Source organism: Phyllobates terribilis, unplaced genomic scaffold (assembly GCF_046119375.1).
Source record: "Phyllobates terribilis strain yellow unplaced genomic scaffold, ASM4611937v1 Scaffold_2__4_contigs__length_985480577, whole genome shotgun sequence".
NCBI lineage: Eukaryota > Metazoa > Chordata > Amphibia > Anura > Dendrobatidae > Phyllobates > Phyllobates terribilis.
The window spans coordinates 863,286,644-863,310,109 of record NW_027362762.1 but is presented as its reverse complement, the minus strand read 5'-3'; the positions used below and the strand labels follow the sequence as shown (position 1 = coordinate 863,310,109).

The 23,466-nt window shown below is 43.7% G+C and overlaps 1 protein-coding gene across 8 annotated transcripts in view; it reads left to right on the top strand.

Moving 5' to 3' along the window:
* Nucleotides 1-22,277, top strand: part of NCOR1 (nuclear receptor corepressor 1) — a 161,358-nt gene extending 139,081 nt beyond the window's left edge. For 5 of the 8 annotated variants that reach the window (XM_073668000.1, XM_073668005.1, XM_073668002.1 and 2 more), the window contains 19 exons: nt 2,097-2,240; nt 3,443-3,526; nt 3,659-3,906; nt 4,001-4,340; nt 5,001-5,225; nt 5,801-6,010; nt 6,116-6,265; nt 6,375-6,563; nt 8,903-9,065; nt 9,258-9,733; nt 10,268-10,393; nt 10,479-10,612; nt 11,119-11,333; nt 11,522-11,656; nt 14,214-14,356; nt 16,926-16,979; nt 17,198-17,398; nt 17,744-17,926; nt 21,056-22,277. In XM_073668000.1, coding sequence (XP_073524101.1) covers nt 2,097-2,240; nt 3,443-3,526; nt 3,659-3,906; nt 4,001-4,340; nt 5,001-5,225; nt 5,801-6,010; nt 6,116-6,265; nt 6,375-6,563; nt 8,903-9,065; nt 9,258-9,733; nt 10,268-10,393; nt 10,479-10,612; nt 11,119-11,333; nt 11,522-11,656; nt 14,214-14,356; nt 16,926-16,979; nt 17,198-17,398; nt 17,744-17,926; nt 21,056-21,243 — 3,608 coding nt within the window. In that variant the 3' untranslated portion in view covers nt 21,244-22,277. The remainder of the gene's footprint in view (nt 1-2,096; nt 2,241-3,442; nt 3,527-3,658; nt 3,907-4,000; nt 4,341-5,000; nt 5,226-5,800; nt 6,011-6,115; nt 6,266-6,374; nt 6,564-8,902; nt 9,066-9,257; nt 9,734-10,267; nt 10,394-10,478; nt 10,613-11,118; nt 11,334-11,521; nt 11,657-14,213; nt 14,357-16,925; nt 16,980-17,197; nt 17,399-17,743; nt 17,927-21,055) is intronic. The other 3 variants (XM_073668007.1, XM_073668006.1, XM_073668001.1) reach the window with 2 other exon arrangements.
* Nucleotides 22,278-23,466: the final 1,189 nt, after the last annotated feature.

The window sequence follows — 23,466 nt, the reverse complement described above, 5'->3', positions numbered from 1 at the left end:
AGTATGAGTAAACAGCTCTGCAGACTCAACCATCTGTTCTACCTCATACTCAGACGGGCAGCTGGAGATTTGGGAGCTGTGAGGAAGCAAGTGCGATTTGGGTGACACCTTTGAGGACTGGAGTATTTGTGATGTTGAAGTTGATGTGGAGGAGAGCCCACTTAAAGGAGCACTTGATATCCGTTGAAGCACCTGCTGTTTTTGTGCCTCATCTGGAATTTGTAGCGATTGGCGTGGCCGTAAGAAAGGGATCTTATCACATTGTCCGCTAAAAGAAGTAGACATTTTAGTTTGGCTGGAAGATGGTCTTTCTTCTGCAGATGTTACTGTTGCTTTAACACCTACCCCACGGACACAACCTTTTTTCCCCTTCCCAACACGCCTATTCCCCTTTCCACCAGCAGCAGGCCTTTTTCCACTCATTTTGGTGGTTAACTAATTCACAACTCTGGAGTTGTTTGCACAAAAAAACAATGGATGGTAACCGAGCAGAGCTGAGTGGCCAAACTGTGGTATTAGGCCAAAACTATTGGCTGGGTTAGATGCAGAAAAAAATTATTTTTAATTTGCAACCTGATGGAGGTCAGTATAGATGGACTAATAGACCAAGTCCCACACACCGCTAGAAGCCCAAATATTTTTTCAGAGCTAGATGCAGAAATTTTTTTTATTCAATTTGCAACCTGATGGAGGTCAGTATAGATGGACTAATAGACCAAGTCCCACACACTGCTAGAAGCCCAAATATTTTTTCAGAGCTAGATGCAGAAAAAAATTATATTCAGTTTGCAACCTGATGGAGGTCAGTATAGATGGACTAATAGAATGATGCTATGCCCAAAAGATTTTACTTCACTAGGTGCAGTAAAAAAATTGGTATTCTATACACAGGTGGTATATCTTGCAACACAGATAGGCTACTCCACTGACTAACACACTCTGCAATAGGCCAAAAAGGATTAGCTTTGCTAGATTCAGCCAAATGCTGTGAAAAAAACTTGCACAGCACTGGCACAGACCTGCCTGGCAAAAACTGATAGGAACTCATGTAACCTAGTCCTGAAAAGGACTGCAATTACAATTAGTCTTTACTCCCACAATCTATCTATTTAAGAGCACAGACCTGCCTGATAAAAGTCGTAGGAAATGCTGTAACCTAGTCCTTAAAAGGACTGCAATCACAACTATTCCCTACTCCCAAGCTATCTGTAGATTTGTGCGAAAATTGGCTTGAAATTAACAAGGTATAGCGCACACAGCAACAGCGGTGCCGTCTAACACGCAGCTGCAGCAGTGAGAAAATGGTGGCGACGGGGAAAATGGCTTGGTCTTATAGGGCAAGGACATGTGACATACACTGCCAATCACACATGCCCTTGCTTGTGTGAAAAAAAGCACTTCGCTCCGTGTGTGCGCTGCTGATAGGCTGACAGATTGCACCTCCCCACTGCAAATGCGGGAAAGAGAAAAAAAAATGGAGATCTTCATTGTTCCTGCAGAGATCCATCCCCTGCCCCTCCCCCCGCCCCGCTGTACACTCAAACTGCGTATTAACATTAATTTTCATCATTACTGAGAAAAAATCCAGTTATGATTTTGGTGCACGAACAGTTATCGAACATAACCTCGAACAGCCGAATTTTTCTCAAATTGTTCGTGTTCGCCGACCGGCTCGAACACCGCCCAAAACAGCTCGAATTTGAGATTGGCGAACAGTTCGAGTAGAACAACGCTCATCTCTAGTCTGCAGTGCTACAGCCAGTCGGTAAGCTCAGCATCTTGTGCCATCTACTAGGGCAGAGCAGCGGAGCTCATTTATTGGTCGCAGCGTTGATGATGTGAGCATTGGCAGAGACTCGGCGTTGAACCTGGGGAGGGCAATTAAAGCGCATGTTGTTGTTTTTTTTTTTAAACAACTTCAACCGGGGTACAAGGATTTTCTGAAACTGAAAATTGCTTTAATATTTAATTAACTAGAATCAAAAAGGTATTTTTATTATGTCCTTAAATTACCCTAAGGCATTGACACAATCTATAGATATGTAATTAAGCTTGGATGACCAGAATAAAGCCTGTGACCTACAACTTAATTTCAGCGGCCATTAAGAATCTACGAGACGGCACTCGGAGTCCCAGGAGCGCCCCAGAGGTGACACTGAAGAGAACCTATGACGTTATGGAAGGAAATATAAAGCAGAACTTAGCAGTGAGAGAATCCGCTGTGTCAGCACCGATGGAAGGTAATTGCCATTGTTATTACTACCCATATAATGAAAGCAGGTAACATGAAAGGGTTTGCCCCAAGATCAAAAGTTATCAGCAAGATAGGTGACAAGTGTTTCATCATTGGGACCTCCACCAATCACAAGAATCAAAGTCCTTAGTCTCTTATTTGAAAGGCCCAGTGGTCACGTGCACTGCTCCTCCATTCACTGTCTATGGGAGGGATGGAGATGGCGGAGTACAGCACTTCACTATCTCAGTCAGTCCAATTGGCTTTTAACCGAGCAGTAATGCGCATGCTTGGCCATCCTACCATTCAAATGAAGAGCTCTGGGCCCTTGTTCTCATGATTGATGGACCTCCAGCACATTTATCACCTATCTGGTGGATAGGTGATAATTTGTGATTTTTGGGGCAAACATTAAATCCTGGTATTAAATGTAACAATATGTTAAAATACTTCCCTTATAAATCAGGACTCAAATGTGTGCATCTCTTTAAAGTAGCACTTCAGTGATTTTTTCCCTTTAATTCATTCTTTTACTAGACCCCTAATATCTGTAATTCAGTTAGAATTCCCTTACTCAGTTGCTTTTTATCTGGAAATTCAAAGAATACGTCTCGTCAACTGGGTCATGTAGTGTCATGGTGACCGGCCTGAGAATAACATATCATTATGATCTCTGAGGGGGGGAAAGGGTTACCATCTCCATTACCAGAGCCTCCTGTATGATGTAACTGCATACAATGTATCCCACACTTTCTTTATGTGGGGAGGGCGGGGAAAGACAGAAAATGTTATCACAATTACTGATGATGATTCCACAGCTCCCTTTGCAATTATTAGGTTACTTAGAAGAATATAGTGAGAACGATAATAGCAGAGTCCTCCATACAGACAGAGATGGTACTGGTCGTGTGATAGCAGAACAAAGAGGGATAAACTATATGATTAATTCGGGAAACTAAAGTTAAAGTGTGAAGTATAGGAAAGAAGGGTCCAAAATGCAGGGAAGCAAGTACAAAATAAGTGCAAAGTGTAACAGGTGGTGGTTGCCGGGATGGAAAATAATTCACTGGACGGCTTTTTCTAAAGCGAACCTTTTTCATCAAGACTGGCCTAGCGAAGATAGAAATGCCATGTAACAAACCTGAATGTTATTTTCATTACTATATACGCATGAGTTATAACCAGTTTCCTTTTTATTATTGTTCCCAGGATTAATATGTCGTACTCTTCCTAAAGGCGGCTCCCACCCAGATCTTAAGGAGAGGCCAGTGATGTCTGGCTCTATCATGCAAGGTAATTGTCAGATGAAACACTGTAGACGTGTGATTAGAGACAGTTTCATGTGATATCAAATATTGATCGCTCATATTCCACAATTTAAGGTTTTTAATTTAGCAGCCAAATTTCTCTTAAATCGGCATCTAGGTACCCCAAGGGCAGCGTCTGAGAATTTTGAAGAAGGGTTGAAGTATGCCAAGCAGATAAAACGTGAAAGTCCACCAATACGATCGTTTGAAGGAGCCATCACCAAAGGCAAACCTTATGATGGTGTCACTACAATCAAAGAAATGGGACGCTCCATTCATGAAATCCCTAGACAGGATCTCCTGGGTCAAGAAAGTCGCAAAACCCCAGAGAGTTCTCGGACGATAATAGACGGTTCGATATCCCAGGTATGGTTCATGCTCAGTTTGCATTAGGCAGACTTTTAAGTGTTGGTTCTTTGTTTGTAATTATTATTATTTTTTAATGGTTTATTATGAACAGGGCACACCTATAAAACATGAAGGTGCGTCTAGTCAGTCCACTATTAAGCATAACGTCAAGTCCTTGATCATGGGTCCAAGTAGGCTTCAACGTGGGGTGCCACAGATGGAAATGATGCCAGAAAATTTAAAAGTGGTAGAACGCACAAAATATGAAGACCCTAAAACATCTGATGCAATCCGGGCACGTTCTGGTACCTCTGTTCTCCGCTCAACTCTCCACGAAGCCACAAAGTCTCAGTTGAGCCCTGGCATATATGAGGATGCCAACGCTAGAAGAACCCCAGTGAACTATCCCAGCCCCATGTCCAGATGTTCACCCATGGCACGTTCATCAGAAGGTAGGAGTTCAGCTTTACTTGAGAAAGCTTGTCAAAACCTGGTGTCAGTGACATTACATTTTATGGTGAATGAACGTATGTTCCAATACTGTAGTAAGTTAGATAGTTTTTATGCAAACAATGATGTGGCTAGTCATTGATGGAAGTCCAACTATAGGGACCTACACTAATCGTAAAACCCCCCCGATACAGAGATAAAAGTTCTCGTGATCGGCTAACCCAATGTGTATGGGAGCTTCACTACTATTCCCCGATAAATGACGTCAGAGAAGAGAAGGATCTGACCTGCTGAAGGTCAGCCAATACTTCTACTCAGCGTGTAGATGGCCGGACTGAGCATTCCTGTGTTTGGGGGAGTTGGGAGCGATGGCTGTCAGCCAAGCAATTACAAAGGCTGACCGCTATTAATTTGTATGGCCAGGTTAAGAATAAAAGCTCCTTCTGACTTTTCTCTGCAGAACGCTTTCTTAACCACACGCTTTCTTAAGACCACAACTGATTTTTGCTGCACACGATTGATATTATGAGGATGTAAAGTTGATTTTTTTACAGCCTCGAAAAAAAAAATTAAATAGGTTAAGATTTAGGTTTCAAGAAAAAGTTGTAGGTGGCAAAAGAAATGCAGGGCCAGGTTCCTTACTGTACTTCATGTGTTTTCAGGTGGACTGACTCCAGGGAAGTCTTCCAGTCATGAGAGAAAAAGCACATTAACCCCTACACAGAGGGAGAACATTGTTGTGAAGTCGCCAATCCCGGGTGTGGATCCATCCGCTGCTCACAGTCCCTTTGACCCTCACCTTCGCGGGCCTGCCCCTGGGGAAGTCTACAGAGCTCATCTGCCGCCTCATCTTGACCCCATCCAGTTCCACAGAGCTCTGGATCCTGGTATGTAATCAACAGTACTGTCGATAAAAATACAATAATAGCATGGAGGAATACAAAAATCGCCCACCTTGCTTTCATCTTTAACACTTCTTCCAGCAATAGATTTGCCGATCTGCAGCATCAGTGAAATATTTCGGAAACCTCGTCTCCTGGCGTCCTATGCTTAGATTCCACAGCTACGCCCACTGTCTGCAGCGCTGACATTCCTCCGATCGCCAATCAGTGAGCTCAGTGGCTCTGCCCAAAGTGACAGCATGGGCCACATGGAACCGCAGAGACTACTGATTGGCTGCAGCATTATTGACATGATGTCACCACTGCAGACAATAACAGACACTGGGAGCAGTAGTGTAGACTTGTTGCTGGACCTGTGGAGGGGAGAGTAAGGTTCAGTTTGTTTGTTTTTTAATAAATAAACCGTAGTTGGGCAAAAAAGTTTTTCCAAAACTAAAAAAAAAAACAACTTCAAATGATTTTTTTATTGTTAAAATGAATACTTACAATTTTTGTTCTGCTTTTGGTATATAAAAAAAAAGATATTTAACCCTGAACTTTTGCCACATCTCTCTGAACAGCTGCTGCCGCTTACTTGTTTCAAAGACAGCTGTCTCCCACTCCTGGCTATCCAAGTCAGTACCAGCTCTATGCAATGGAGAACACGCGGCAGACAATCCTCAATGACTACATCACTTCCCAGCAAATGCAAGTCAATTTAAGACCAGATGTTAGTCGAGGGCTTTCTCCAAGAGACCAGGGGCTAGCTATTCCATATCCAGGAGCCCGAGGTAAGTCCACTGATGTCCTGCATCATGTCCTGCATTCTGTCCCTTCTGTGTATGCTCACAAGCCAATGAGTTGTTATTGTCTAAGTGTAATTCTACTTTCCACAGGAATTATAGATTTGACCAACATGCCACCCACTATCCTGGTCCCCCATCCTGGAGGAACTAGTACCCCGCCAATGGACAGAATCACTTATATACCAGGGACACAACTAGCTTTTCCTCCAAGACCATATAATCCAGCTTCCATGTCTCCAGGTTTGTCTTTTTTATTTTTACTTCCTATACATGGCCCCTTTTTTGTCTTTGACTATGATTTCTCCACTTAAACCCTGCTCATTTTTTTTCATCTTATTGTATTTTTCAGGGCATCCGTCACCTCTAACAGCTGCTGCATCTTCTGCCAATGCGGAGCGTGAGAGGGAGCGTGAAAGAGAGCGTGAGCGGGAAAAAGAGCAGCGAGAGCGGGAGCGAGAAAGGGAACGAGACCGCGAAAGGGAGAGAGAGAGAATCGCTGTAGCAGCTTCCGCTCAGAGTGAACATTACCTTCGGCCTAGTAAGTCATAATATATATACAAATCTTGTGTGAAGAGATACAATCCCAATAGTTTGGCCTTGTAAAGAAAAAGGCGACTAGTCTTCTTAAACCTCTATATCTAATCTCAACATTGAAGTTGCAACACTAAGGAGGACAAGGAAGAAGGTGATGCAAATCGAGTAAGTAACAGGTGACGCCAAGATCTGCAAATGGTCAAATTTTCAAGCACCCAACTTTTAAAAGAAGTTTTATTAGCACATTAAACTTCAAAAATTGGATCAAGTCTTGTGGGGCAATTGTGCAATGCCTCCTGTTCGTTGACGTGCCAGTTATAGAAAACTGAAATTGATAGAATGCTTAAAGAGATTGTCCACTACTTTTAAATTAATGGTCTATCCTTAGAGATAGGTCATCAATGTCTGATCGGCCAGGGTCCGGCACCCCACCAATCAGTTGTTATCGGTGTTGGCAGCCGGAAGTTCTCCCTTGCGGAGCTGCTCCGTCTACTTGTAGCAGCTGGGGCTTAGTACTGCACATCCTCCTCCTATTCAAATCAAGGCAGATGTGTAGTACCCAGCGGTGGCCACTACAAGTAGATGGAGCAGCTCGGCACGTAAATACTTACAGCCGGCAGCCGCCAACACCAAGAAAAGCTGCCAGATGACGGACCCTGGCCGATAAGACATTGATGACTGGACAACCTCTGTAAACTGAAAAACCCTGCTTATAACTTCAGCAGGTCACTACGTGCATTGGCCGAGATGTCAGCACTGTTCAATATTGCTTGTCTCAGTGGTTGGGGGACAACGATAAACTGGAATGGCAGCAAAAGGTGGACAGAGGCAAACTTCTGCATGGACGGATCATCAGATTAGATAGATGGCGCATAGTGATCCATTCTGTACTGCAAGTGAAATTGGAGGTCACATACGAAGCCGAAGGTGTCCAACATTATCTACATGAATGATCAGAAGGCGTTTGCACGACATTGCGCTAAAGCCCCCGTCTCACATAGCGAGATCGCTGCTGTGTCACGGTTTTGGTGACGCAACAGCGACCTCACCAGCGATGTCGCTATCTGTGACACTTTGCAACGATCAGGCCCCTGCTGTGAGGTCGCTGATCGCTGCAAAGTGTCCTGGACCATTTTTTGGTCGTTGCCCTCCCGCTGGTCAGCACACATCGCTGTGTGTGACCAGCGGGAGCAGCGATCAGGCTGGTAACTATGGTAAACATCGGGTTACTAGGGGCACACGCGCTCCTAGTAACCTGTTGTTTATCATGGTTACGAGCCTGCTAAAGTGAGCGGTAACCTCCCGCTCACCGTAGCAGAGTGGTAACCATGATAAACAACGGGTTACTAGGAGCGCGTGTGCCCCTAGTAACCCGATGTTTACCATAGTTACCAGCTGGCTCCTGCTTCAGCAGGCTGGTAACCAGGAGCAGGACATCGTGGAAAGATTCTTTCCACGATGTCGCTGCTCCCCTGATCGTTGGTGAGCCTGCCTGTTTGACAGCTCACCAGCGACCACATAGCGACGCAGCAACGATCCCTGACAGGTCGTATCGTTGTCGGGATCGTTGCAGCGTTGCTAAGTGTGACGGGGCCTTAAGGCGACCTTGGTGCAGAGCAAGATTGCAATGGAGACTGGTATTGAGGTTTATTCTCTTTAGAGACGAAAGCAGCTTTTGTCTTGGAGACAAAGATAGCCAGAGATTGGTCTGAAACCCATGTGGCCAATGCCATGAAGAGACCTTAGTGAGGGAACATCACATCGGTCCAATCCCAGGATTATTGTGTGGGGTGGCATAATGTACGGTAGCTAGACCACTGTAGTCTTCATTCCACGTACAGTAACAACTCAGCATTATATAGATTTAGTTATGAAACCAGTGCTACGGCCATTTCTCCCCAGTGTCCCAGGAGTCATTTTTCAACCCAACAGCGGCAGTCCACATGCTCCTGCGAGCAGCCTGTGTGGCCAAAAAGTGCTACCATGTCCTACAGCGTGTCTGGACTAGTCTCTCAATGCACATTGTTCGGCAGTTGCTAAGTGAGCTGCCAGCAGCGGATCTTGATGATTTGAACAAGTGCTTTCAGGGTGACAGAACATTCGTCAGACAACCATTAATAACATCATTGATAGCAGCCATTGGGTGTAGATTCGGGGTTTCTGTGCATGACGCTCATACTGGATACTGAATAAATTAAAGATGTTTTGAAAATTTTGATTCCTATGATTTCCATAATTGGACAACTTTTCCTTTTTGGTGTTGCAATTTGAATGTTGAGGAGTGTATATAACTGATTGATCATCAGTGTAAGTCTATAACTAAGTACTATAATATCTTTGCAGTCACTGAGCAGCCTGGCAGGCCGGGTAGTCATGGGTATGTTCGTTCGCCATCGCCATCAATTCGTTCCCAGGAGAACTTGATACAACAGAGACCAAGTATATTACATGGAGCTAATGGGAAAAGTGTCATTACACCTTTAGACCCTGCTCAGCTAAGAATAATGTAAGTATTTCTCTGATTACACCTTTTTCACCACTATGATTTCTGTAAAAAGGGACTTCTTAATAGAGCTTCCGTCAATGCTCCGTCACAAATCCTTATAGGCGTCCGAGACATTTTTATTTATTTTTTGGACAGGGTTCAGATTACATTTTTGCCATAACGTCCTAACCTGTAATCTCTGTGCTCCTCTAGGCCGCTCAATCCTGGAGGGCCCTCTATCACCCAAGGGATCCCTGCTACCCGGTACAGCACCGCTGCTGATGCATTGGCTGCCCTGGTAGACGCAGCGGCCTCTGCACCTCAGATGGAAGTTAACAAGCCAAAGGAAAGCAAGCACGAATCTTCGCGATCCGAGGAAAATATAGCTAGACGGGCAGCAATGGAGCAACAGCAGATGGAGTCTGAGCGTAGACTGGTTCAGAGCCCATACACCTCATCAAGTTTCTCTAGTAGTAAAACCCAGAGTCAGCAAGCTCCAGCAGTATATTCAGAAGCAGGAAAAGACAGAGCCGCAGACACCAAAAGGAAACATATGGAGGAGTTACGAACGCGAGGAAAGACCACGATTACAGCAGCCAATTTTATTGATGTCATCATAACCCAACAGATTGCCTCTGACAAAGATGGCCGTGAGCGAGGCTCACAGAGCTCCGATTCCTCCAGTAGCAGTAAGTGCATGTTTTGGCCTATGGTTTTTATTCTTTTATGTAAGTAATTCTCTGCTTAGGATTAAAGCGATACTTCCAGCTCCAAGATCCTATCCCAATAGGTAGCAGGTGTAATAATTATTATATTAGCAAATACCTCCAATTAGAAATGTAGTATAGTTCTTTTGATTCGCTATGTACCTTACCCCATGTACAGGGCATTGCAGTAGCTTAGGTATCCATGGTTACGACCACTAAGAATTAGCTGTCACTATATGAGTGGTCGTAACCATAGATATCTATGCTACTGAAATGCCCTGCACATGGGGTAAGCAACATATCAAATGAGAAAAACTATACTACATTTCTAATTGGAGGTATTTGCTAAAATTATTATTACACCTACGACATATTGGGATAGGATCTTGGAGAAGAGAATAGCCCTTTAAGGCAACAGACTGCGCCATACTGCATTGTGTGAGTAAAGCCCCAACCACATCCATCAACCACAGAGTGAGTGACTGGAAATTCTGTTTCTGTGATTTTTTTTTTTAGTGTCTTCCCATCGTTATGAGCCTCCCAGGGACACAATTGAAGTGGTCAGCCCAGCAAATTCCCCAGTACCGGTGCAGGAAAAAGAATCGTACCCCCAGGAAGTCCCTAAAGCAAACCAAGCAGAAGGTAAGTGTCCAGCCCTGCTATACGTGGATCATTATAAGAATGCACAAACTTCACAATTTTACAATGTGTTTTCTGCATCATTCAGCTGAAAGTAGCCGACAGTATGAAGGACAAGCAAATCGCTACCGGCAGCAGCAGGAGTCTCCATCCCCCCAACAGCAAGCACCCGCGCTTGTGCCGCAGACCCATAGGCTGATCACCCTTGCCGATCACATATGTGTAAGTTTTGTTACTTGAGAGTTGGAGTGAACTGATGCGCACAGTCCATCGGCCACGGCAATGATCTGTGGCTGCTGGACGGGAGCCGGAGAACCGCCTCTTACCGGATGACATCCGCGGCTCTCAATACCACTGATGTTGCACCAAAAGAAGAGCCTTGGATGCTGTCAGAGTTGGTTCTCTAACCCTGTCCAGCAACGTATTCATGGACTGTGATGTGCGAATCGATTTGCCCCAACAAAATTTAAAATCTAACTCTTATAGTTTCTTGGCCCATCAGAAATATCATTCTTTATGTGGAAATGGCTAATATGGTAAATAAGATCAGAATATATACTCATTGCTCGGGTTGGAAAAATGAATCTAATCTATCTTGAGCTTAATACATGTTATATTCCCCTTTATTTTTCTTTTTTCTACATAGCAAGGTTGGATATCTCATCAATAAAGTGCCCCTCTAGTACTTCAATAATTTAGTTTTTAACTTGTTCGTTCTTTGCTTTTAGCACATAATAACCCAAGACTTTGCCAGGAACCAGTCTACCAGCCAGGCTCCTCAGCAGCCCCTGACATCTACATTCCAGAGCACCGCCACGCCATCTGCTCCCATCCGATCCAAAACCAGCAGGTTCAGTCCTGAATCGCAGGCACCGCCGGTGCATCACCAGAGGCCTTCTTCTAGGGTATCGCCTGAAAACATGCCTGACAAGCCCCGGGGAAGGTAAAGACATGCATGGGAATTATTTATATGTTGGAAATTTAGTAGAACGTGTATCTGACCAAGGATCTACAGGCGTGTATACCTCGCTCCATGTCGTACAAACATAAAGAGCTTAGCGATCTGATCAGCAGTGGTAGTGTGAGACAGAGCAGATTAATGCAGACGATATGATGCTTTCTCTACAACAGGCCTGGAAAGTCACCAGACAGAGGCCACATGAATGAGCCATATGAGCCGATCTCTCCTCCACAAGCCTCTATCATGCATGCCAAACAGGACAACATGATGCTGCTGCCGCAGAGACCTGAGCCTGCTGAACAAAGGTATGATAGATGACCATGTGTAATAAGACATCGTTTGTGACTAGTTTACCCCTCCCCCTTATCACTTTCTTCCTTAAAAAGAACATACATGAGCAAAAAAAGACCAACAAAACTGATTATCCACACATATGAGCCTAATATGCACATAAACAGCTGCCCTGCTGCCTTACTGAAAGCGCAGATACTAGGAGGAAATGAACTTATATCATCCCGAGGGCCACCAGCTTTCAGTCATAGGGGAGCGAATGGAGCGGCTACAGTCACCGCTCAGTACATGGTGGGCAGCACCTGTAATCAGTCCCTGGCACGTTGATTGACAGCTTGCTCTGCACAGAAGCGCTGCACGCACACAGTGTTTGTCAACTGATTTCAGCTGTCACTCACAGTACAGTGAGTGCTGACTATTGTCACTCTATGCACGCCCCTATGACTGAAAGCAAGCGGCTCCCAGGAGGATGTAAGTTGATTTCCTCCTTGTAACCGCACTTTCAGTAAGGAAGCCGGGCAGCATTGTAATAATATAAACCTGCAGATTAACCAGACATCTGCAGGCAAATGAAGCTTTTGCACATGACTGGTTCCCTTTCAGTACCTTCTCAATTTCTTTGTGTTGCTCCTTTCCTAATTAACAGCCTCTTCCTCACATGCATCCTACATGTCCTGCTCTTTAGAAATACAGTTAGGTCCATATATATTTGTACAGAGACAACATTTTTCTAATTTTGGTTCTAGACATTACCACAATGAATTTTAAACAAAATACAGCTGCAGTTGAAGTTCAGACTTTTAGCTTTCATTTGAGGGTATCCACATTAAAATTGGATGAAGGGTTTAGGAGTTTCAGCTCCTTAACATGTGCCACCCTGTTTTTAAAGGGACCAAAAGTAATTGGACAATTGACTCCAAGGCTATTTCATGGACAAGTGTGGGCAATCCCTTCGTTATGTCATTCTCAATTAAGCAGATAAAAGGCCTGGAGTTGATTTGAGGTGTGGTGCTTGCATTTGGAAGGTTTTGCTGTGAAGTAAACATGCGGTCAAAGGAGCTCTCCATGCAGGTGAAACAAGCCATCCTTAAGCTGCAAAAACAGAAAAAACCCATCCGAGAAATTGCTACAATATTAGGAGTGGCAAAATCTACAGTTTGGTACATTCTGAGAAAGAAAGAAAGCACTGGTGAACTCATCAATGCAAAAAGACCTGGGTGCCCACGGAAGACAACAGTGGTGGATGATCACAGAATAATCTCCATGGTGAAGAGAAACCCTTCACAACAGCCAACCAAGTGAACAACACTCTCCAGGAGGTAGGCGTATCAATATCCAAATCTACCATAAAGAGAAGACTGCATGAAAGTAAATACAGAGGGTTCACTGCACGGTGCAAGCCACTCATAAGCATCAAGAATAAAAAGGCTAGACTGGACTTTGCTAAAAAAAACATCTAAAAAAGCCAGCACAGTTCTGGAAGAACATTCTTTGGACAGATGAAACCAAGATCAACGTCTACCAGAATGATGTTAAGAGAAAAGTATGGCGAAGGCGTGGTACAGCTCATGATCCACAGCATACCACATCATCTGTAAAACACGGCGGAGGCAGTGCGATGGCTTGGGCATGCATGGCTGCCAGTGGCACTGGCTCACTAGTGTTTATTGATGATGTGACACAGGACAGAAGCAGCCGAATGAATTCTGATGTATTCAGAGCCATACTGTGTGCTCAGATCCAGCCAAATGCAGCCAAACTGATTGGTCGTCGTTTCATACTACAGATGGACAATGACCCAAAACATAAAGCCAAAGCAACCCAGGAGTTTATTAAAGAAAAGAAGTGGAATATTCTTGAATGGCCAAGTCAGTCACCTGATCTCAACCCAATTGAGCATGCATTTCACTTGTTAAAGACTAAACTTAAGACAGAAAGGCCCACAAACAAACAGCAACTGGAAACCACCGCAGTGAAGGCCTGGCAGAGCATCAAAAAGGAGGAAACACAGCGTCTGGTGATGTCCATGAGTTCAAGACTTCAGGCAGTCATTGCCAACAAAGGGTTTTCAACCAAGTACTAGAAATGAACATTTTATTTACAATTATTTAATCTGTCCAATTACTTTTGGTCCCTTTAAAAACAGGGTGGCACATGTTAAGGAGCTGAAACTCCTAAACCCTTCATCCAATTTTAATGTGGATACCCTCAAATGAAAGCTGAAAGTCTGAACTTCAACTGCATCTGAATTGTTTTGTTTAAAATTCATTGTGGTAATGTCTAGAACCAAAATTAGAAAAATGTTGTCTCTGTCCAAATATATATGGACCTAACTGGATATGTGGGATTTTTGTTATTTTGGAACCACTTGTTTCTTGCTATTGGTTGCATCTCTGCTTTAGAGCTTATTGAGGTCCAGCAATTACTAATAGATAGATGGAGAGAGAGAGATATATAGATAGATAGAGAAAGATATAGGCCAGTAGATATGATTCGTAGTTATGTTGTGTATATATGCAGCTTCCTCCCAGTCATTTCATTCCTTATCATGTCTGCTGATGTTTTTCTTAGGAATGACTCCCGTTCACCAGGAAATATGAATTATCTTCCCTCCTTCTTCACCAAATTAGAAAATACCTCCCCTATGGTGATGTTCAAGAAACAAGAGATTTTTCGTAAGTTAAACTCTTCTGGTGGCGGTGACTCTGACATGGGTAAGTGGGACAGAACTGCTCTCTTCTTTTCTTTTTCTAACTTTAATTGGGGTGGCAACAATGAAACCTACTATATCCCAGAGTTAATGCGAACAATGACAATTACTTTATTATTTCCTCTGTATTCTGAGCAATCTTAATTTTTCTATAAAAATTCTGTTTGATACTACGTTAATGCCTCTTAGGCTTGGTTCCCACTATGAGTTTTGGTGAGTTTTTGATGCTGCATATTTTTCAAATAATGCAAGTAACCCATCTTAATGGGTACAGAAATGCTGCAGAAAATCTTCAACATCAAAAAGTCACCGAAAAGCTCATCATGGGAACGCAACCTTATAGAGAACTTGCCTTCCGTCCAGTAGGACAAAGTCAATTTAATCTGTTTCAATTATTGGAAATGGTAACTAATATTAATGAAGGCAACCCAAAATTGCAGTGCAAAAATGGTCTTCTTAAAGAAGATGCCAGGAGGCTGGGGAATTGAATATCAATCACAAGAAACCCTGGTCTAATTAGGGATGGTCGTCTTAGACCAGGATCAGACAGCCGTACTTAAACTCAGGCCAGTCGTGTCCATAAAATACGGACGTGATTGGCACCGTGTGCTTTTACACACCGCAAACAAGTTCAGGTGCTGTCTGCTATTTACATGCACTTGTGTGGTCCATAAAGTGGACTAGAATATTGCATGCTGTTGTGTTTTTTGTTTTCACGCAGATCACTAGTCTGTGTGGAAAATTAGCCATATGCACTGGCAGTTATGGGTCCATGTACTGTCCTTGGCTCACGCGTACTATATTATATGTTCATCTGAAAAAAATCTTAAAAAGGCCTTGAGAGAAGGGTGCCTGAGAAATTGATTGTATTAATAAATGGGTGGAGGTGAGGAGGACCACAGGTGGTGTGAGATGTTTTTACTTTTTTGACATGACATGGTGTCTAAAGGGTCTTAAAACGTAAATCCCGCACTGCCCATACAGCAGGTGGGCTCTACATTGGTGCTTCTATTTGGAGTTGTACTGGTTCTCCTTAAAAGACCATCTAACCAGTTAGTAGGCAATTTTCCATGAAATTAAGCAAAATGTTTTTTGTTCTGCGCTAGAGCTGTGTCGCAAGTACCACCTAGGAGAGAAATGGCTACACCATGTCAATATCTGACTCTAACAAGCATTGCAATATGGCCAAGGATAAATGCCGAGGCACAAGCTCATCTGCATATGGCTGTTTTGGGCCATTTGCCCCTTATGTCCAGGTTTGTCACGAAAGTCTGGTGTCACCCAATGTGAATCTTCACACCAGGCAGTGATGTGACCGCAGGTATGAGCTATGTGTACTCCCGGCCACATTCTGACTAGACGTGCACGGCCTCTCTCAATGCAAGTACTCATATAGCATACGTGCGGTCATGTGACCTCCCACTCTCGCCACCGACCCTTGAAAAGCCTGACGGTGCACGCTGACTTTCATGCCAACCTTGGACAACCCCACAACAAGGCACCTTGTGGGAATTACTGGTGGTTCTTAGTCTTACCATAACACACTGTTATTATGGGCGGATTTTAGGGCTAATAGTATATTGGCAGTGGTGTGAAATTTCTCCCCATAGTAGTCATCACCATACAGTATTGGGGCTAGTTTTGTATTCGTTTTACCAAACAGTTATGAAGACGATATATATGTTTATACGTTTAACAAAGAAAATTTTACCCTTTAAAAACACATTTTTTATTTATTATTTCATTAAAATCCACCCCCAAAAAAACCCACACGTGAAGTGCAAGAATATATATAGCATCACAGATGCTCCTATATGGGACACACTCTCTGTACCATGCTCTAGAGATCCTTCCCTACCTTGCTGCGGAGGTTGGCACCCTTGAGGATACAAAATGGCGTAATCGCTCCGCGACGACTCGCCCTAACTATTCCTGGTTTACCCTAAATATCCGGGGACAGTCAAAATACAATTTACAAGGTTTTTTAGATGCGCGGATACAATGGAAGGATCAAATTTCAAAAAAAGCCAGTGATTCCTTGTCCAAACATGAGATCAATTCTTTCCAACGAGTCATGCATCAAAGGTAACATATTTCAACATGAAAAGCTATAATAAAAAAATAGGATTCATTGTCCATGATAAGAAACCACATTCATATGATATGGAACATTATGCCACTAATCTCAAATGTTGAGTCTAACGCGTTTCACCTCCTCCCAGAGGTTCATCAGGAGGCTTCCTGATATTTTAGCATGACCAACTGATGTACGTCCACTTCATTTTATCCCTTCTGCCATGATACCCTAGTTTTGTATTCCTAACATAATGAATGGATTGGTAGCCAGAGACTTGGGATTACTGGGGTGATGTAAACCATTTGAGCACCAGATTCTTCCAACAGTCAGTGATAGGTCGTATAATAAAACAAATTTCTGTCTGTCTGACTACATTCATGTATTACTCATGTCTATACAGGATATTTTCTCATTGTTCTTGTATTTCCCCCTGTATTTGTCTGTCTCATTCAATAATTGAGAACGGACTAATAAAAGCTGGAATTATCTATTACAGCTGCTGCTCAACCAGGAACCGAGATCTTTAACTTGCCGGCAGTCACTTCTTCAGGTAAGAGCATAGAGCTGGTAAAAGCTTTAGCAGATGTAAGGTTAGCTTGGTCATTAACATTGTTATATTATAAGTTGGGGTCCCAGCTGACCACCAAAGCACCTGATACAGCTGATCTGCTACGGTAGTGAGAGTCTGACCCACTGTCCATCTAATGTTGATGGCCTATCCGAAGAATCATTGCAATAATAACTGCACCACCGTTGCCTTTTCCACAGGAGCCATCAGTTCTCGAGGTCATTCCTTTGCCGATCCTGCCAGTAATCTCGGTCTCGAGGACATTATCCGTAAAGCTTTAATGGGCAGTTTTGATGACAAGTCGGATGACCACAGTGTCCTAATGAGTGTAGCACAAGGCAACGCTTCAGCTTCAAACAGTGATTCCCGCAGAGAAGAAGCAAATCCATCCCCAAATTCAGGTTGGTATTAGAAATCAGCAGAGGATTTTATGTCCTTGTGATAACATAGCGGCTAAGGTAGTATCAGATACCTACCTTTATTTATGTCCATTAATCCTATAAATGTGTAGTAGTATGAAATCAAACATTGCCATTGGAACGTCACACATCCAGTACTTTTATACCTTGGGACCAGGGTGCTGCCCTTGCTGTTCCCCCCGCAGGTAAAATATGGAGGTCATCATTCCATTCACTTTTTGGAAAGGGCCCACAATTCTGTGATCTGCAGGACTGACCTGCACCAGTATTGCACTCTCCCATCAGCCCTTTCAGACTACCTTTTATAAAAAGTTCTCCATGTTACAGGCGGAGGAACCATCAAGCAAAAACTGATAAGCAAATCTGGCAGCCGCAAAATGAAGTCCCCCATGCCTGGCAGCCAGGCATACTTGGGGGCTGAACGGCCCTCTTCTGTCTCCTCCGTTCACTCAGAAGGAGACTACAGACAGGCCCCTGCATGGGCCTGGGAAGACCGACCTTCTTCCACAGGTGAGAGCAAGCACATCTGCTTTACAAGCCCATTACATAGCGTGTCGTAGTTACATTTTGGGAAAACTTGGGCAGACATACTGTATTTTTTTTTTCTGTTCATGAAAATAATTTGGTAACTCAAAATTGGAGTTGTAAGCTCATAGTAAACCAATGGCAATTACATATATTATGTCATTTCCTTGTATTTTGTAACCTTCGGTGTGTAAATGTGATGTGACCTGCACTTTATACCTCTCAAAAGTCATAACCTTATTTGTGGTCCTCAGCAGAAGGTGTATTCTTGTGTTATATCCTGCTGCTCATTCTACTGCCGAAATTTGCATTTTTTTTGTTAAATCTCAATGGGAAATTGCTGAAAGGACAGGAAAAAAAATACAAAAATCATTCGGTTTGTTTTAGGTGAAAGAACATCAAAGCCTTTTTGGGAAAGGCGATGTCATTCACTCTCGCCTCGCTTGAACATTTAATTATTGTAAAATCCAATCCATAGCATGTAGACTCCTATGCCAACTTATTACTTACTCCTAGTAGGAATTGGCTTGCATCTGCAAGCTTAAGGCCAAGTTCACACTACCATATTTTCGGTCTGAGCGCTTTGAGTGAAAAAAATGGACAGTACTATCATCAATGTTGTTCAATGGAGCAGTGTAAATAAGCATTTTTTTTCACGAATTGAATCTGCACAAGCTACTTCCATGTGTCGAATGAGACTCGTCCATTCAAGTTTCGGGGTGCACAAAAAAATAAAATCGGATTCCATACAAAGCCACAGTATATCATCCGATTTTTACTGAATGTAAATGGTCCTGTAAATTCTTAAAAACTACGTCTGTATGAAAATGGATTGCACACTGATAACTAATGAGTTTTCTGGATGAAATTCTTGATGATTTTTTTTATACTCTTTTGTGAACTTAGGTTGCAAATCATGTACTCACTCCTGGGCTATTTCTGTTTCCGTCACAGCATGGCCCCGGACTTGCTCTAAAGCAGGGGTCTCAAACTCGGCTGGGTATATGGGCCGCACATGGGAAAAATTTGAATTTGGGGGGCCGCATTCTTTGTTCAATGTGACATTTTTAGTGATACCATTTTTTTTGTATACACCTTTTGAACATTTTTGCCGTGTTTATTTTTTTATAGCTTGGGTCGTTATGGATGTGGCGATAATAAACGTGCACTTTTTTGTGTTTACTTTAGTTTACATATAAAACAGCATTTTTAGTGCCCAATATTTTTTCATGCTTTATTTTATTTTTTATTTTTTTTACAATTTTATTTCCCCCAATTGGCCACATACAGTAATATTGTTTTACAATTAGCATCATATAGTAATAATGGAAAACATCTTGTAGTAATGTTCCCCATCCAAGTCCCCATCTTGTACTAATGTGCCCCATCCAGGTCCCCATCCTGGCGCCCATCTTGTACTAATGTGCCTCATCCAGGTCCCCATCTTGGGGCTATGTGCCCCATCCAGGTCCCCATCCTGTGGCAATGTTCCCCATCCAGGTCCCCATCTTGTGGCTCTGTGCCCCATCCAGGTCCCCATCTTGTGACTCTGTGCCCCATCCAGGTCCCCATCTTGTGGCTCTGTGCCCCATCCAGGTCCCCATCTTGTGGCTCTGTGCCCCATCCAGGTCCCCATCTTGTGGCTCTGTGCCCCATCCAGGTCCCCATCTTGTGGCTCTGTGCCCCATCCAGGTCCCCATCTTGAGGCTCTGTGCCCCATCCAGGTCCCCATCTTGAGGCTCTGTGCCCCATCCAGGTCCCCATCTTGAGGCTCTGTGCCCCATCCAGGTCCCCATCTTGAGGCTCTGTGCCCCATCCAGGTCCCCATCTTGAGGCTCTGTGCCCCATCCAGGTCCCCATCTTGAGGCTCTGTGCCCCATCCAGGTCCCCATCTTGAGGCTCTGTGCCCCATCCAGGTCCCCATCCTGTGGCTATGTGTCCCATCCAGGTCCCCTCTTGTGGCTATGTGTCCCATCCAGGTCCCCATCTTGTGGCTCTGGTCCCCATCTTGTGGCTCTGTGCCCCATCCAGGTCCCCATCTTGTGGCTCTGTGCCCCATCCAGGTCCCCATCTTGTGGCTCTGTGCCCCATCCAGGTCCCCATCTTGTGGCTCTGTGCCCCATCCAGGTCCCCATCTTGAGGCTCTGTGCCCCATCCAGGTCCCCATCTTGAGGCTCTGTGCCCCATCCAGGTCCCCATCTTGAGGTTCTGTGCCCCATCCAGGTCCCCATCTTGAGGCTCTGTGCCCCATCCAGGTCCCCATCTTGAGGCTCTGTGCCCCATCCAGGTCCCCATCTTGAGGCTCTGTGCCCCATCCAGGTCCCCATCTTGAGGCTCTGTGCCCCATCCAGGTCCCCATCTTGAGGCTATGTGCCCCATCCAGGTCCCCATCTTGAGGCTATGTGCCCCATCCAGGTCCCCATCTTGAGGCTATGTGCCCCATCCAGGTCCCCATCTTGAGGCTATGTGCCCCATCCAGGTCCCCATCTTGAGGCTATGTGCCCCATCCAGGTCCCCTCTTGTGGCTATGTGCCCCCCGTGTTGTTCTTCACACACATAAAATAGAAAAAAAAAAAAGATGATTCTCGCCTGTCCTCCGTTCCCTCTGCGTCCTTCCTGCAGATGTGGCCCGCAGGCACCACAGAGTCCGACCCCTTGACGATCCCGACCTGGTCCAGGAGGAGCCGCCGACAGCAGCGCTGCATTGCCGCACACAGACTGTCTCCCAGCACTGCATTTCCAATGTCAGCCGCCGGCCAATCAGAGGCCAGCAGCTGACATCTGCATATGGCAATGACGTCATACTCGCTGCGCCGACACGCAGATATCAGCTGCTGGCCTCTGATTGGCCAGCGGCTGGCATTGGAAATGCTGTGCTGGGAGACAGTCTCTGTGTGCGGCAATGCAGCGCTGCTGTCGGCGGCTCCTCCTGGACCAGGTCGGGATCGTCAAGGGGTCTGTGCCTGCGGGCCGCATAAAGCAGCCTCAGGGGCCGCATGCGGCCCGCGGGCCGCGTGTTTGAGACCCCTGCTCTAAAGCATGGAGCTGATAAAGGTGTATATTTGTGTCCGTATGTGGCTCATAAAAGGCTGATTGTTTCTGTATTCTCTTTAGGGTCCACTCAGTTCCCGTACAACCCGCTGACTATGGGAATACTGAACAGCACCCCTCCATCATCCATCGCTTGTGCACCAACCTCCATGACGCAAAGTTCTGCACACCAGCAGAGCCGGATATGGGATCGTGAACCAGCGCCTCTTCTCTCCTCACAGTATGAAACCCTGTCGGACAGTGATGACTGAAGCATTTTGTAGGTTGTGAACCCTGGTTTTGGCAAAGTTTTTGTCAACAGGCTTTGAGACTTTTCCTAAGGAAAGCCACAGACTGAGAAGCCATGGGGCAGCCCTCCTGCACGTGGAATCCTAGAGCCGTGTAAAAAATATATATATAAATGGATATCCGCCTGCTTTATCCAGGCCTGCAACTAGCAGAATGTAATTTGTAAAGACCTGATGTTCCACATTAGTATGTAAAGAAGTTTTAAGGATAAAAAAAAAAAAATGTGGATGATTGGACAGCTACCGATTTCCAACTATTTGTAAAGAAAACAGAACGTCTTTAAATCATTTTGTACATATTTGCAGTGGTTTATTATTATTTCTTTTGCTCTAGTATGGTGTATGTATGTTTTAAATCCACTCCTCAGCACTTGAGGGACTCTTATATATATTATTTCATTTTTTTTTTTACATATATATATATATTTTCTTTTTTCCCTTTCTGGGGTTAGACCTAAACTTCCTAAATGGCAAATCCTATAACTTTCCTGCACCTTATATGACTGGTGTTTGTCAGACTTATCGGCTATCCCTGATTTTTAGTAGAAGAACTTTGCAATTTTTATGCAACAAGAAAAAAACGGTGAGAATAGAAGAGCTCCAATATTGTTTGCCATTCTTTTAACCCATGATGAATCCCAGTTTTTTGAGTCATTCTTGTTGGCTCATTGTAATGAGAGAAAAAAACCTTTTTACAACTATTACTTTTATCACACCTTTCATATGAGCAAAGCTTTCTGCACTAGCAATGACCATTGCAAATTTGTGTCTGTGAATTTTTAGGTTGTTTTTATCCTTTTATAGAAACATATTTCTCCAAGGAAACTAGTGGACGTATGTATATAGGCCGGACTGTCACCCACCAGTCTCAAGGCCGACAGATTGGTGCAGTAGATGTTATAATTTTTTTTTCCTCCCCCAAACCCTCCTTTCCTCTCACTGCTTTCATTTAATTCTATACATAAATTGTAATAAAAAGGTTTTTGCTCAAAAGAAAATTTCAGTTCATTTCTTTGTAAATAATGATGATCGACCTATTAAGGACTCGCCCTATTGCCGCTAGGGCAGTTTTCATACTTTGACTCATACAAATAAAAGCTACATTAAACTCTTAACAACCGCAGGAAGTCCAGTGCTGTTCCTGTTCTCTCACTTCCTCTGGATGTCAAGGAGGGGAGAGAGTGATGCCAGCTCTGATTATCCCCAGGGATCACTTGACATTATGTCACGCAAGCCCCGAGATAGTGCCGACACTACTCGAACGGCTCTGGCACCGTAGGGGAGTATAGGTGTTGCTATTTTACTGTAGGGAAACATAGTGATTGGGAAGGGATTGTCGGAGTAAAGGACAATCCCTTTAAAACAAATATCTCTGTACCCATGTATTTTCTTAAAGTAAACGCTTAGTTAAAATACTATGTAGCTTTTTGGGGGGCAGGATTTGGTATTAAAAAAAAAAAAAAAGTTTGACTTGAGCTTCAAGAGTAGGAACCAAGCCTGTTTTTTTTAGGGCAAACACAAACCATGAGTTTTTTTTCCAGGTAAACGCTCCCTTTTGGTTTTTTTTTTCTTGAAGACTTATTTTCCCTGAAGTGTGTACCTAATTTGGAGGACATCATAAGAATCTGCTTCCAAGAAGTGACATGGATTTTTTTTCTGCCAGGTGTTTTCTTAAGAATAAAATAAAACACAAATTGGATTCCTGATATAAATTAATAAGAAAAATATTACAAGTGGTTTTTAGTAGGATTTTAGAGCAAATCTGCTCCAAAAAACTCCATGTGAACATGTCCTCAGGTAAGTTCATCCACTGAATATTTATTAGATTTTTCCACGTCAAATATGTACCAAATTCTGTGTGTTATGGGTGGAATGTTCTGCAGATTTCACCCTTTCCATTGCAAAGGGAGAAATAAGCACTGCAATGTGTAGTTTTGTTGAAATATAATTTACTTCACTGAGAAATACAGTACCAGCTATTTTTTTTTCTGAACACAAATCCATGTAGACTGCAGGGATATCAAACTGAAATACAGAGGGACAAAATTAAAAGCTTGGACAAAGTCGTGGGTCGACGTTGATATTTATTTAAAAAAATGTCTAGAATTAAGGAAGTTTTTCCTTATTAAATGAAACAATTAACTTTTTCATATGGGAACAAACTGAAAGGGGCTGTCATACGAACAA